Genomic DNA, 12,238 nt, shown 5'->3' on the forward strand with positions numbered 1-12,238 from the left:
TTCTAGCTTACAGCTGGATCAATAGCTCAGCCTGCTTTGATAACCAGGACACTCAGTATTGCACAAGGAGATGAGATGATAGAAAACAAGTCTTTACGATTATGAAATCAAGGATAGCGCGCCGTCAATGACATCATTGCAGGAAAGGTCTGTGAATAGGAGATCTATGCACACTTAAAATAAGACAGTATCTAGACACACACTATGCTGTATATTTTTATTTAAATAGGAGGTCAATAGGAATAGAATCTAACTGTACAGGCATCCTGCTGCAGCACTATACATTTTCTTGCAGTAAACCTCTCCTAAGGATAGATTCCCCAACGACTACCTCCGATGCAGGTCTGTATGTTATAGCACGGCAGACATGTCCTGCACGACAAATACCAGCCCAGTAGATGTGTAATGTATGGACACAGAGCAGAGCATCATGCCCCTCCTTATCAGGGCAATGCTGGCATTTAGACTCTAGTGTGACTGGCAGGCAGACAACTGTGGGCGCCCGCTACTAAGGGTCCATTGTGCCAGAAGGACTTCCCACACTCCTCACCTTTCCTGATCACATACCCATCTGCATCAGTAAAGAGACACAGAACAGGCGGCCATTCTCTTGAGTCTAGGCAGAGGGGTCACCCCCGGCTGCCAGGCACATTCCAGAGCGGGATAGTGAAATAAAGACAGCTACAACCAAGTCTCCATTGTAACAGCGTCATACTTAGGCCTCACTTACAGAACGGACAGCACTCAGACTGACCGCCGACGCATTATAGTTAATGGGCCAATCCAATAACCATCCAGTTCTGATTTTTCCAAAAGAATAGGTCTGCAAGAAAAAACGGTCAGAAAACGGGCACCATCTGTGTGCAGGCAATAAAAAAAAAAACTGATGTTTACTGGCTGGAAAGCGGATAAGCTTTCGTTCACTCAAGGGTATGGATGGTGTAAAAGGCGCTACATTTAAAGGGGTCGCCCCATGAAAAAGATACTGCCGTTTTCAAACCATCATATGGATCTGAATACTTGCAGGTCATTAAAAATGTATTATAGCCACTGAGTTATTCAATAAAATGTATCTGTGTAGCGCCGTCTGTTTTTTACCTTATATCTCTGTCCACCTCACTGAGGTGGTCGCACATGCTCCGTTCAATTATTCAACTGCCTACTGAGCTGTGACAGGGAGAGAGCTGCAGAAGAAAGGATGCCTCAACCCTTGAACTGCAGCAGAAAGGTCATGCCCCGTGAACTTCAATTGGAGCAATGAACGGGGAGATCTCTGGATCCATGTGAGGTACAGGGCTGGTTCTAGCTTTGTTCGAGACGGATTGTTGTGTACTATATGATGTCTGATTTTAATTTTTTTTATATTAATAATGGGATGACCTCTTTAAGTAGCACTCCGGAACCAGAGTACGTGAAGACCTCTGTTAGCATACATGTACACGTTCATACAGCAGCTATATAAGATAGTATAAGAACTGGCACTGCACAAACATCAGCGAGTCTGTCCTATACGTTCATCGGCTGTAACAGTATCATAACCAAGGCAAGTGCAGATCTGGCTATACAGTGGCATACATCTGCAGTATACATCGGGACGTATAACCTAAACGGGGCATAGACATTAGTAATAAACACATGAGTCTCACGAGGTCTCCGGCTCCGGGATGGTCTGACTTGCTCTTTTGCCCTGCCATTAATCGCTCCAGTAAATATTCAATTAAAATTGGCGTGGATTAACAGGAAGTTGTAGTCATCTAGACTTGGGCTACGTACATCTAAAACATGAACCTTGGCCAAGACTGTAGTGAGCCAGCGCAGGAAATGACAGTGTTAATAAAAGAGCCTCCAGCAATCTCCACAGCACACGGTCACACCTTGTTAAAATGAGGTCTACAGACTCGTCCACCGGCTATAACATTTTTAAGGGGGCGCAGGGGTGTAATAAGCCCCTCTATGTGCAGCAGATTATGTCCCATTGGAACAAGATTGGGAATGCTGAAATCCATGCCTTTATGGGGTGAGTAAGGGACCCCTCCTACACACATTACAAACCCTCTGTAGTTTGGGTAAAATGTTATAACCTACAGTGACCACCCCGGTATGCCCAAACCAGCCTCGTTACACTATGTATAACATACATGCACATAATGTCACATTCCCACCCAATAGTCTATTTTCCACTGTAGATATAGTGGAACCTCACTACTAAGATGTAAAGATTATAGCACCACACCATTGACTCCAGCAATAACCTGCATGCAGTCTGGAAGAAAGCTCAGTTTTCATATTTGAACTTCTCTAAATTGAACAGGGCTCCTCTGGTTCTATTAAATATTATTTAATGATGACCAGTCAGCAGTCCTGACATCTCTGCTTTAGTACATACGAATCCGCTCAAAAATCCATCTGGACAATCCTCAGGATAGCAGTTAGGATAGTAGAGGACCTCTTGGCGCAAGGAACCAGAAAAGGGCACAAAAATGCAATTGATAACCTGAAAACACGTTGTTAAACACTGCTGAAATAAAAAAAACAAGGAGATCCACTTCATTTTCGCACCCTCTTCTGGTTCCTTGCGCCAAGAGGTCCTCTACTACTGCATGTACCCAGCAAGGGAGCTTGTCGGTGAGGGTACAGAGTGTCAGACCCAGGGTGGATAAAGACCAATGATTTATTTATTTTTTAAAAAAAAAAAAAAAAAAAAAAAAAGCCTAAAAGAGTGGACAGCCCCTTTAAAGTGCGTCTGTCAGCAGGTTTGTACCTATGAAACTGGCTGACCTGTTGATGTGCACTTGGCAGCTGAAGGCATTTGTGTTGGTCCCATGTTCATATGTGCCCGCATTACTGAGAAAAATGGTGTTTCAATATATTTACGTTACAGTTACACCTAGAGGCTCTGCTCTCCCTGCAACTGTTGCGCCCTCTGCACTGTGTATAACAGAGCCAGGCAATGAAAACGTGATCACGCCTGGCCCTGAATTATCCTAAAGTGCAGGGGGCACAGCAGTTGGAGAGAGCAGAGCCTCTAGGTGTAATGGCAACGCCCCCGTTCCTCCTAGAGGCTCATTTGATTATATTAAAACTTCATTTTTACTCAGCAACATATGAACATGGTACCAACACAAATGCCTTCAGCTGCCAAGTGCACATATAACAGGTCAGCCAGTGTCATAGGTACAAATCTGAGGACAGATGCGCTTTAACTCCTTAAGGACCTAGGCAGAGAATGCTCGTCCTAAATTGCTCGTACTTGGCGAACCAGAACGAGCATTCGCGCCCTGCGGTCCGTCCTATGCTGCTCACACAGTGTCTTCATCAGTAACAGCCGGGTCCCTGCTACATCCACGAGCATCGCCGATGCCAGTGGATTAACCCCTCGTATGCCACTGTCAGCGCTGACCACGGCATACGGGAGGTTTGAACTCCCTCTCCTGATCCATCGGGATGGGGATAGGATTGTTGCCATGGCAGTCCCAAGCCTTTCAAAGGCCTTGGGGCCTGGCAGCTACTGAGACCTATGAGGCCCCCATGCTGGGTCTCATAGGCAAACTATCAGTGTATTTCACCGAGTATAGTGACTAGTTGTAAAAAATAGAAGGGGGGAAAAAATAAATAAAACAACTTCCAAAAGAAGCCATTTTTTGTCACCTTACATCACAAAAAGCATAATACCAAGTGATCGAAAAGTTGTATGTACCCCAAGAAGATAGACAAATTAGGTATCGCCGCTCCTGTAACAAACTGCTCTATAAAAATCACATGATCTACCTCCCAAGGTGAATGCTGTAAAAGAAAAAAAAAAAAAGTGCCAAAACAACCACTTTTTGGTTACGTTGTCTCACAAAAAGCGTAACAGAGCAATCAAAAAACATATGTACCCCAAAATAGTACCAATAAAACAGTCACCTTATCCCGTAATTTCCAAAATGGGGGTCACTTTTTGGGAGTTTCTACACTATGTATTAAGTACAACTGGGATAGCCGCGCCGCCTCACTAAGAGATAAATTAGGGGTGAGGTCTAACACCTCCTCCCACTGCTCATCTGTAATTCCACCCACATCTCTCTCCCAATGTGGTCTACTTTTAAGGGGATATCCTTTAAGAAATTCCTCCAACAAGGTTTGATATATCATGGAGATCGCCCCCTTTACAGGTCCTGCATTAACCGCTGTGCTTAACATCTGATTGGACATGAACGTCACCATGGTTGTTTTGGACTGAGCTTCTAATGCATGTCTAAGCTGCAAGTACTTGTAGAACTGTGAAGAGGGCAGCCCAAATTCAGAACACAACAGCTGGTATTGTTTTAAAATCCCATTAGAATAGATATGGCCTAAGTGCCATATTCCTTTATTTTCCCACTGTGAGTATCCATTCAGGCCAACTAATTCATGGAGCACTGAATTGCTCCATTAAAAGGTGAAATATTCATTAACCCCGGTATTCCTAAGATATTTTTTGCCTTAGCCCACACTTTCCTCATAAGTTGTAGAGTTGAAATGCGCCCCACTTCCCCTTTTAACTCTCCTTCTATAGCTGCTAGTGGGGGAGACCTATTCGATGCCCATCTCATCAGCCGACCACTTTTCCCTCCCAAGTCACCTAGCGCTCCCCACCCCTTGAAGTGCTGTAGTTGGGCTGACAAAAAGTAAAGCATAGGATTGGGCAGAGCCAAACCACCTGCATTTTTATTTCTCTGTAAAGTTTCATATTTGATCCTGCCTCTATTATTTTTCCAGATAAGTTTTGGGAGTTTCTACTCTATGGGGTGCATCAGGGGATCTTTAAATGTCACATGGCAACTTAAAATTATCCCAGCGACATCTGTCCTCCAAAATCCATATGTTGCTCCTGTCCTTCTGAGCAGTGATGGTCAATTACAAGTCCGGCGATGCACAGGTAAGCCCTTACCTGTGCCTGCGCCGCGAGCCGGTCTGAAACAAATGCGGTCACCGGGAGCAGGCAGTTCAGAGAACAGCCGCCGGGGGCCTTCATCGAGCTGACCTCGGAACTGCCTGCTCCCGGTGACCGCATTTGTTTCAGACCGGCTCGCGGCACAGGCACAGGTAAGGACTTACCTGTGCCTCACTGGACTTGTGATTTAAGATGGCAGCCCGCATGTGTTCACGGGCGAACTGGCCATCACTGCTTCTGAGCCCTGCTGTGTGCCCATACAGCAGTTTATGACCACATTTGGGGTGTTTCTGTAAGCTGCACAATCAGGGTAATAAACATTTAGTTTTATTTGGCTGTTGACCCTTGATGTGTTACAGGAAAAAAAAATTCAACAACATTAAATAAAGTGGAAAATCTGCCCAAAAAATTAAAATTTAAACATTTCAGCTCCTTACTTCTTGTGGAACACCTAAAGGGTTAACAAAGTTTGTAAAATCAGTTTTAAATAACTTGAGGGGTGTAGCTTCTAAAATGCAGTCATTTATAGGTGGTTTCCACTATGTAAGCCCCACAAAATCACTTCATAACTGAATTGGTCCTTAAAAAAGTGGGTTTAGGAAATTTTCTTAACGGAAAAATTTGCTTCTAAAATTTTAAGCCTTGTAAACATCCTAAAAAAATAAAATTACATTTACAAAATGATGCAAACAAAAAAGTGGCTATATGGGAAATGTAAAGTAATAACTCTTTTATGATGCATCACTATCTGCCTTAGGGCACAGTCACACGACCGTAGTGATCCGCAAAACACAGATCCCATCAGTGTGCGTTCAGTAATTTGTGGACGGAACATGGCCACAACTATAATAGAAAATGCCTATTCTTGTCCGTGACTGCAGACAAGAATAGTACATGCTCTATCTTTTTTTTTGCGGGGCCGCGGAACGGAACCACAGATTGAAATTAATGGGACCGCACCCGGTCCGCAAAACTGAACTGAAACTTTTGAAATAAAAAGGTGAATTATACTGACTCAAATTTTCATTATGAAGTACAATGTTTCGCGAGAAAATAATCTAAGAATTGGTTGGGAAATCCCACTGACTGCAGTTAGTGACACTTACTGGGATTTCCCTAAGTTGGAGCCACGGAGTTTGGACCATATTTCATGGGGGAACCTGGGTGTGTCCTGGCTATGTGAGATGAGTACTGAACCTTCTTTGCTGAACCGGCCATAGATGATTGCACTATATTCTATAGTATAAGCACTTTATTATGTGTTATTCACCGATGTGCATATATCCTCTGTAAATGTATAATAGGCCCATCATATTTGTGTGGGGTGGGGGGGGGGAAAGAGGGTGATTCTTGCTCTATAGCTCTTACCCGCTGATTTTAGATTGTATACTTTCTGTTCAATATTTAGTTGATATGATTATGTGTAATAAAGATATTTTTCTATACTACATGTGTGGTTCTATTTAGTGGGTTTAGTCAGTTGGATGCCAATGTCTGTAAAGCGCTGCGGAATACAGTAGCGCTATGTAAGTGCATTAAATAAAATAATACAGACACTAAGGAGGTCATTTATGAGTGTAGATTTAAGAGCTGGTGTAGATTTAAGGCTGTTAGGTGCCGGTGGTGGATACGCCTACGTTATGTAAAAGCCGACGCCTCTACATAACTTACGCACATCAACAGCCAGCACAAGGGGATTAAGACCGGTGTCTAAAACGCCGGTCTTAATAAAAGACCCCATAAATGTATTCTGTGCCTTACTGCATATTGCCCCAGACCCATACAGACTATGCAGAGGGATTCGGGAGGTAGGCATTCTAGGATATGTGGCCTAGAAGACAGCACTGGCAATAATGCTGTCTAAACTACAGTCCCTCCTAGTCCCAGGGCCAAAGATTTATGAAATGGGGTGTATATAGAATTACCTGAATGCATATTTCTAGCAGCCGCAACTCCCTTTATCATCACTCATCTCAAGATAATCATAACATTTAGCTACTCCTTCTGACCACCATACAGGTACACGCTTTACTCTGCCGAGCATGCATGTTTTCTGAAAGGGAAGAGGGGGAATAAGCTCCTACCAGACACCTCAGCCATTGTCTTATCTCATGTGAGAACAAGTCAGCAGGTTTGGCCGATATTCATCGGGTGAGTATGGGCATTTATAGAACAGTTCATTTCTGAATACCATTACTGAACTCCGAAAATGGCACAACCATAACTACACTGGCATCTACTCTCCAGGTTCCAGACTGGTCTTCAAGGAAAAAGCCATGGGGAATTTGAGTTTCCCCTAATACCTCCGAGTAGATTTAGGCCACAATGCAGCTAAAGGTAGTGAGTAAAATAACAGCAATAACACATATACATACACTCACCTAAAGAATTATTAGGAACACCATACTAATACGGTGTTGGACCCCCTTTTGCCTTCAGAACTGCCTTAATTCTACGTGGCATTGATTCAACAAGGTGCTGATAGTATTCTTTAGAAATGTTGGCCCATATTGATAGGATAGCATCTTGCAGTTGATGGAGATTTGAGGGATGCACATCCAGGGCACGAAGCTCCCGTTCCACCACATCCCAAAGATCCTCTATTGGGTTGAGATCTGGTGACTGTGGGGGCCATTTTAGTACAGTGAACTCATTGTCATGTTCAAGAAACCAATTTGAAATGATTCGAGCTTTGTTACATGGTGCATTATCCTGCTGGAAGTAGCCATCAGAGGATGGATACATGTTCTCATTCTGTTTACGCCAAATTCGGACTCTACCATTTGAATGTCTCAACAGAAATCGAGACTCATCAGACCAGGCAACATTTTTCCAGTCTTCAACAGTCCAATTTTGGTGAGCTCGTGCAAATTGTAGCTTCTTTTTCCTATTTGTAGTGGAGATGAGTGGGACCCGGTGGGGTCTTCTGCTGTTGTAGCCCATCCGCCTCAAGGTTGTGCGTGTTGTGGCTTCACAAATGCTTTGCTGAATACCTCGGTTGTAACGAGTGGTTATTTCAGTCAACGTTGCTCTTCTATCAGCTTGAATCAGTCGGCCCATTCTCCTCTGACCTCTAGCATCCACAAGACATTTTTGCCCACAGGACTGCCGCATACTGGATGTTTTTCCCTTTTCACACCATTCTTTGTAAACCCTAGAAATGGTTGTGCGTGAAAATCCCAGTAACTGAGCAGATTGTGAAATACACAGACCGGCCCGTCTGGCACCAACAACCATGCCACGCTCAAAATTGCTTAAATCACCTTTCTTTCCCATTCTGACATTCAGTTTGGAGTTCAGGAGATTGTCTTGACCAGGACCACCCCCCTAAATGCATTGAAGCAACTGCCATGTGATTGGTTGACTAGATAATTGCATTAATGAGAAATAGAACAGGTGTTCCTAATAATTCTTTAGGTGAGTGTATAAACCATTCCCTAAAGTTTTCATACCAGTAAATCAGACAAAATGTGAAAACTGGTCTGGTGACATTCGCATGGCTAAGCACTTCATCTGCTGCCGTACAGGTCTCGTCACATGCCTAAAGCCTCAAGGTGACTAACATGTTGATTGGGCCTCATGCACATGACCAGATTTTAACTCTGCCTGCTATCTGTGTTTTCTGCCGATAGGACATTGGCTGTGAAATCTGTATGTCCGTTCCACAAATTATCGAATATGTCCTATTTTCATATTGTGGACAAGAACAGCCCTTTCTACTGATGGGAGTGAGAAAAATATGGAGTGCACACGGAAGGTATTCCTGCTTTGCAGATCCGTTGTTTGCGGACCAAAATACAGACAGGGCCGCATGCATGGTGCCTAATATTTGGCAAAAATAAAAACACACCATTTCCTCATCAGTTATGGGAGTCAAAACGTGGATCTATATTTCTGTCATTTACAGGTGATCAAGCACACACCTCTCGGAAGTTCAGCTTTCCATCGATATCTTCATCCACTTCTTTTATCATGTTCTTTAACCCAAGGTGAGTCTGAGGGGCACCCAACTTCTCCATCATGAGCTTCAGCTCCATCAGGTCTATGAAATTGTCCCGTCCAGTGTCATACCTAGAGAGGAGAAGCAGAACCACAATGTACAATGATCTGATACAGATACAACAATTCTACAATAAATGTTATGGAGTCTTAGGCTACGTTCACACAAGTTTACAAATCCGTCAGCCTGCCGGAGTTCACCGGATCCGGCCTAGCCAGATAATGGTGTGCACCGCCGGACCCCACTGCCTATAATGGGATCTGGACTAGCGATGATAGATTCAGATTCGTCCAGTTTTGGACTACTCTGCATCTTTTTGTCTTTACACCAAGCATAATGGGTTCCAGATTGCGGTATTGACGATGTAATGCATTTCCCCCCGCGCAGCCAAATAAGCAAGGCCGCTAGCAACACAAAACTATGAAAGTCTCGCGCATACGCAGTTACTGTAAGTAGTGGCACATGCCAAACTGTATTAACGAACAAATCTAAACTTGGATTCATTATAGACTGCGCCACAATCATCGAATCTGGAATTGGATTTTAACAGTTACAGTAAGAGCGCATGCATGAGACTTCCAAAGTCTTGCGTTACTTGCGGCCTTGCTCATTCAGCCGCAACAAAGGAAATACATTACATCAATACGGTGATCGGGAACTCATATTTAAAAAAAAATATAAAAATTCTGATTCGTCCAAAACAGGATGAATCTGAATCTACAGTCGCTAATCCAGCCGATTTCTGGAGCGCATGCCAGCATTTTACCGGAAAAAGGAAAGATTCCCGCTGAATCCCATTAGTCAAAAGGGGATACGGCTGTGCACAGCATTATCTGGCTAGGCCGGATCCGGTGAACTTCAACATATTTAAACGCATATGTGAGCATACAGTATACTAATGGGTATATTTGTAAGGGTATTATCTTCACATAGGTTGGCACGTGGCATGCAGGGAAGGTGTGTGGGTCGCTTGTAGGACAACAAGCCATGGAAACATCTAAGGCTACTATCACACTAGCTTTTAAGTTTTCAGTTATTGAGATCCGTCATAGGGGCTCAATACTGCAAAAAAAAAAAACGCTTCAGTTTTGTCCCCATTCATTGTCAATGGGGACAAAACGTAACGGTTTTCTTTCAGTCATGGGATGTGGAGCAAAATGGATCAGTCATGACCCACAATGCAAGTCAATAGGGACGGTCCGTTTTCTCTGACAAAAGAAAACTGATCCGTCCCCCATTGACTTTCAATGGAGTTCATGACGGATCAGTCTTGGCCATGTTAAAGATTATACAACCGGATCCGTCCATAACGGATGCAGATGGTTGTATCACCAGTAACGGAAGCGTTTTTGCTGAGCCGTGCCGGATGCAGCAAAAATGCTAGCGTGAAAGTAGCCTAAAAGAAACACAGGTGGACCGCCCAGAATCACAAAGATAAAACCAAATCCATACTAAACCCTTATCTTCACCATGCGGGTAGGCCCTCATACATTTGTGGTGCTGGACTGTCCATCTGAATTACCTTTGGATGTTTTTTAAATCTACTTAATGCTTCAAATTCTCACTTCTCTCTTCATGCCATCAGTGATGGAACCAATCTGAGGATGAAAACTAGTGCAAAGTAAGTTCATTACTGAATCAGAGTGGGGAATCCTATGTTCTAACCATCCAGGTCTACAGGGTTGTAATTGGACACAAGGAAGATTAACCAGTGTGCCCCTACTGCATCCGCCGCCTAGTAATACATATTACAGTATATATTAACCGAGTGCATAAAGCTGGCAGTCAGCAGAGGGAGGAGGAGGAATTAGGGGCCCATGTAAGACAACATGGCATTGAGTCCACATGAAGACTTCACTGTAGGTGAGATCTATTTAGTAGGGAAAGATTAACCCCTCATGCACCATTTCAGCTGCTTTTCTGTAAGTGTGGATTTAGGCACTGATGTCAGGAAATCTGGGACAACTAAAAATAGGAATGCATTCCAGCATGGAAGTCACACAGCTCCTGTTCTCATGGATTTTGGATGGCTTGCAGCTTTAAAGAAAACGGGGGAAAAAATAAATAAAAAAAAGTGGAAGTTTTAAGAAGGGAAGTCGCTGTGATTGGAGCAGAGAACACGTCCCCGAAACACGTCAGCCCATTAATGGACAAGTGGTCCTGTGTATGTATAGAGCGGTCTGTACAGTATACCGCACACCTCAATACACATAGGATAACACTAGGACACGTACATCATCCTGGGCTCCAGAAGCCCACTGCCAACCATAACTATGTGTAAGAACTGTACAACATATAAGGCAGATCTATATCTGTAGCTTTCAGGCTGAGCCACAAAAAAATAAAAATAAAAATAAAAATACTGTGGAAACAACCAAAGCTAAAGCTACATGTTCTCTCCATCTCCTCTGCTCTATTTTTCAGTTTGGTCAGGAATGCTACAATCCACCTCATTCCACGCCGATATGGGGAGCAGTGGTCTGGTGAAGGCCATGCCTTGGAAGGCTCTTCCTGCAGGGTTCCCCAAAGGCCTTATTCCCAACGGCTGCTTCTAAAAAACACCTGGAAAACCTAAAGGGATCGAGCAGAGACTGACAAAGCATAAACTGCTAGAGATGCTTTGTGAATGGTCACAATGATCACCCATTATTTTGGGTTCTGTTGCAGGGTGTATGTTGAGGCAGGGTCATATTCATACTGGGTGGCATCTCCCTCTTGCTGCCACTCTGACATGGTGATGGCCATACAGATGCTGGATCTCCTCCTGTTGTGTCCTTCCAAGCTCTTTCAACTTAGACCCCATCCTGTCCTAGGCATTCTTGATGGGGGGAGAGATCTGGTGATTGAGCAGGCCAGGGGAGCTGCTGGATACCCAGAAGAGCACATTGTGTAGTGCCGGCAAGATGTGGGAATGCATTATCTTGTTGGAACACCAGGTCTTCTGGGTCAAAAAAAATGGCAGTAGGACTGGTTCCATTAAGTCCTGGACATACTGAAGGCTGATCAACGTTCTCGCCACAAATGGGAACAAGCATGATACCTAATTGTTTGATGCCTCCAATGGGCTCTCTCACTGGACATCAGTGGCAAACTAGTGGAGTGCATGAACGCAGTCCGGCTTCAAGTAGACAATTTCTTATGTGTGATGCTGTCTTCCTACATGGCAATATTGAAACGCATCTGTCTGTAGTGACAGTCCATGACCCTCTCTCTGTGTGCCCTCCACTGACCACTGTCAACACCATTGATGCACTACAGAAACTTCTTGGCCAACTCTTTGACGGATGGCCTTTTTCAAAATACGTTAATTGCACAAATGGTGC

At 43.9% G+C, this 12,238-nt stretch overlaps 1 protein-coding gene across 1 annotated transcript in view; it reads right to left on the reverse strand.

The window, feature by feature from the left end:
* EFHD1 (EF-hand domain family member D1) overlaps window positions 1–12,238 on the reverse strand; it is a 32,852-nt gene that overhangs the window by 4,169 nt on the left and 16,445 nt on the right. The window contains exon 2 of the mRNA XM_040427910.1: window positions 8,839–8,986. Within this exon, the coding sequence (XP_040283844.1) occupies window positions 8,839–8,986 (148 nt within the window). The remainder of the gene's footprint in view (window positions 1–8,838; window positions 8,987–12,238) is intronic.

This window comes from Bufo bufo, chromosome 4 (assembly GCF_905171765.1).
Source record: "Bufo bufo chromosome 4, aBufBuf1.1, whole genome shotgun sequence".
Lineage (NCBI taxonomy): Eukaryota > Metazoa > Chordata > Amphibia > Anura > Bufonidae > Bufo > Bufo bufo.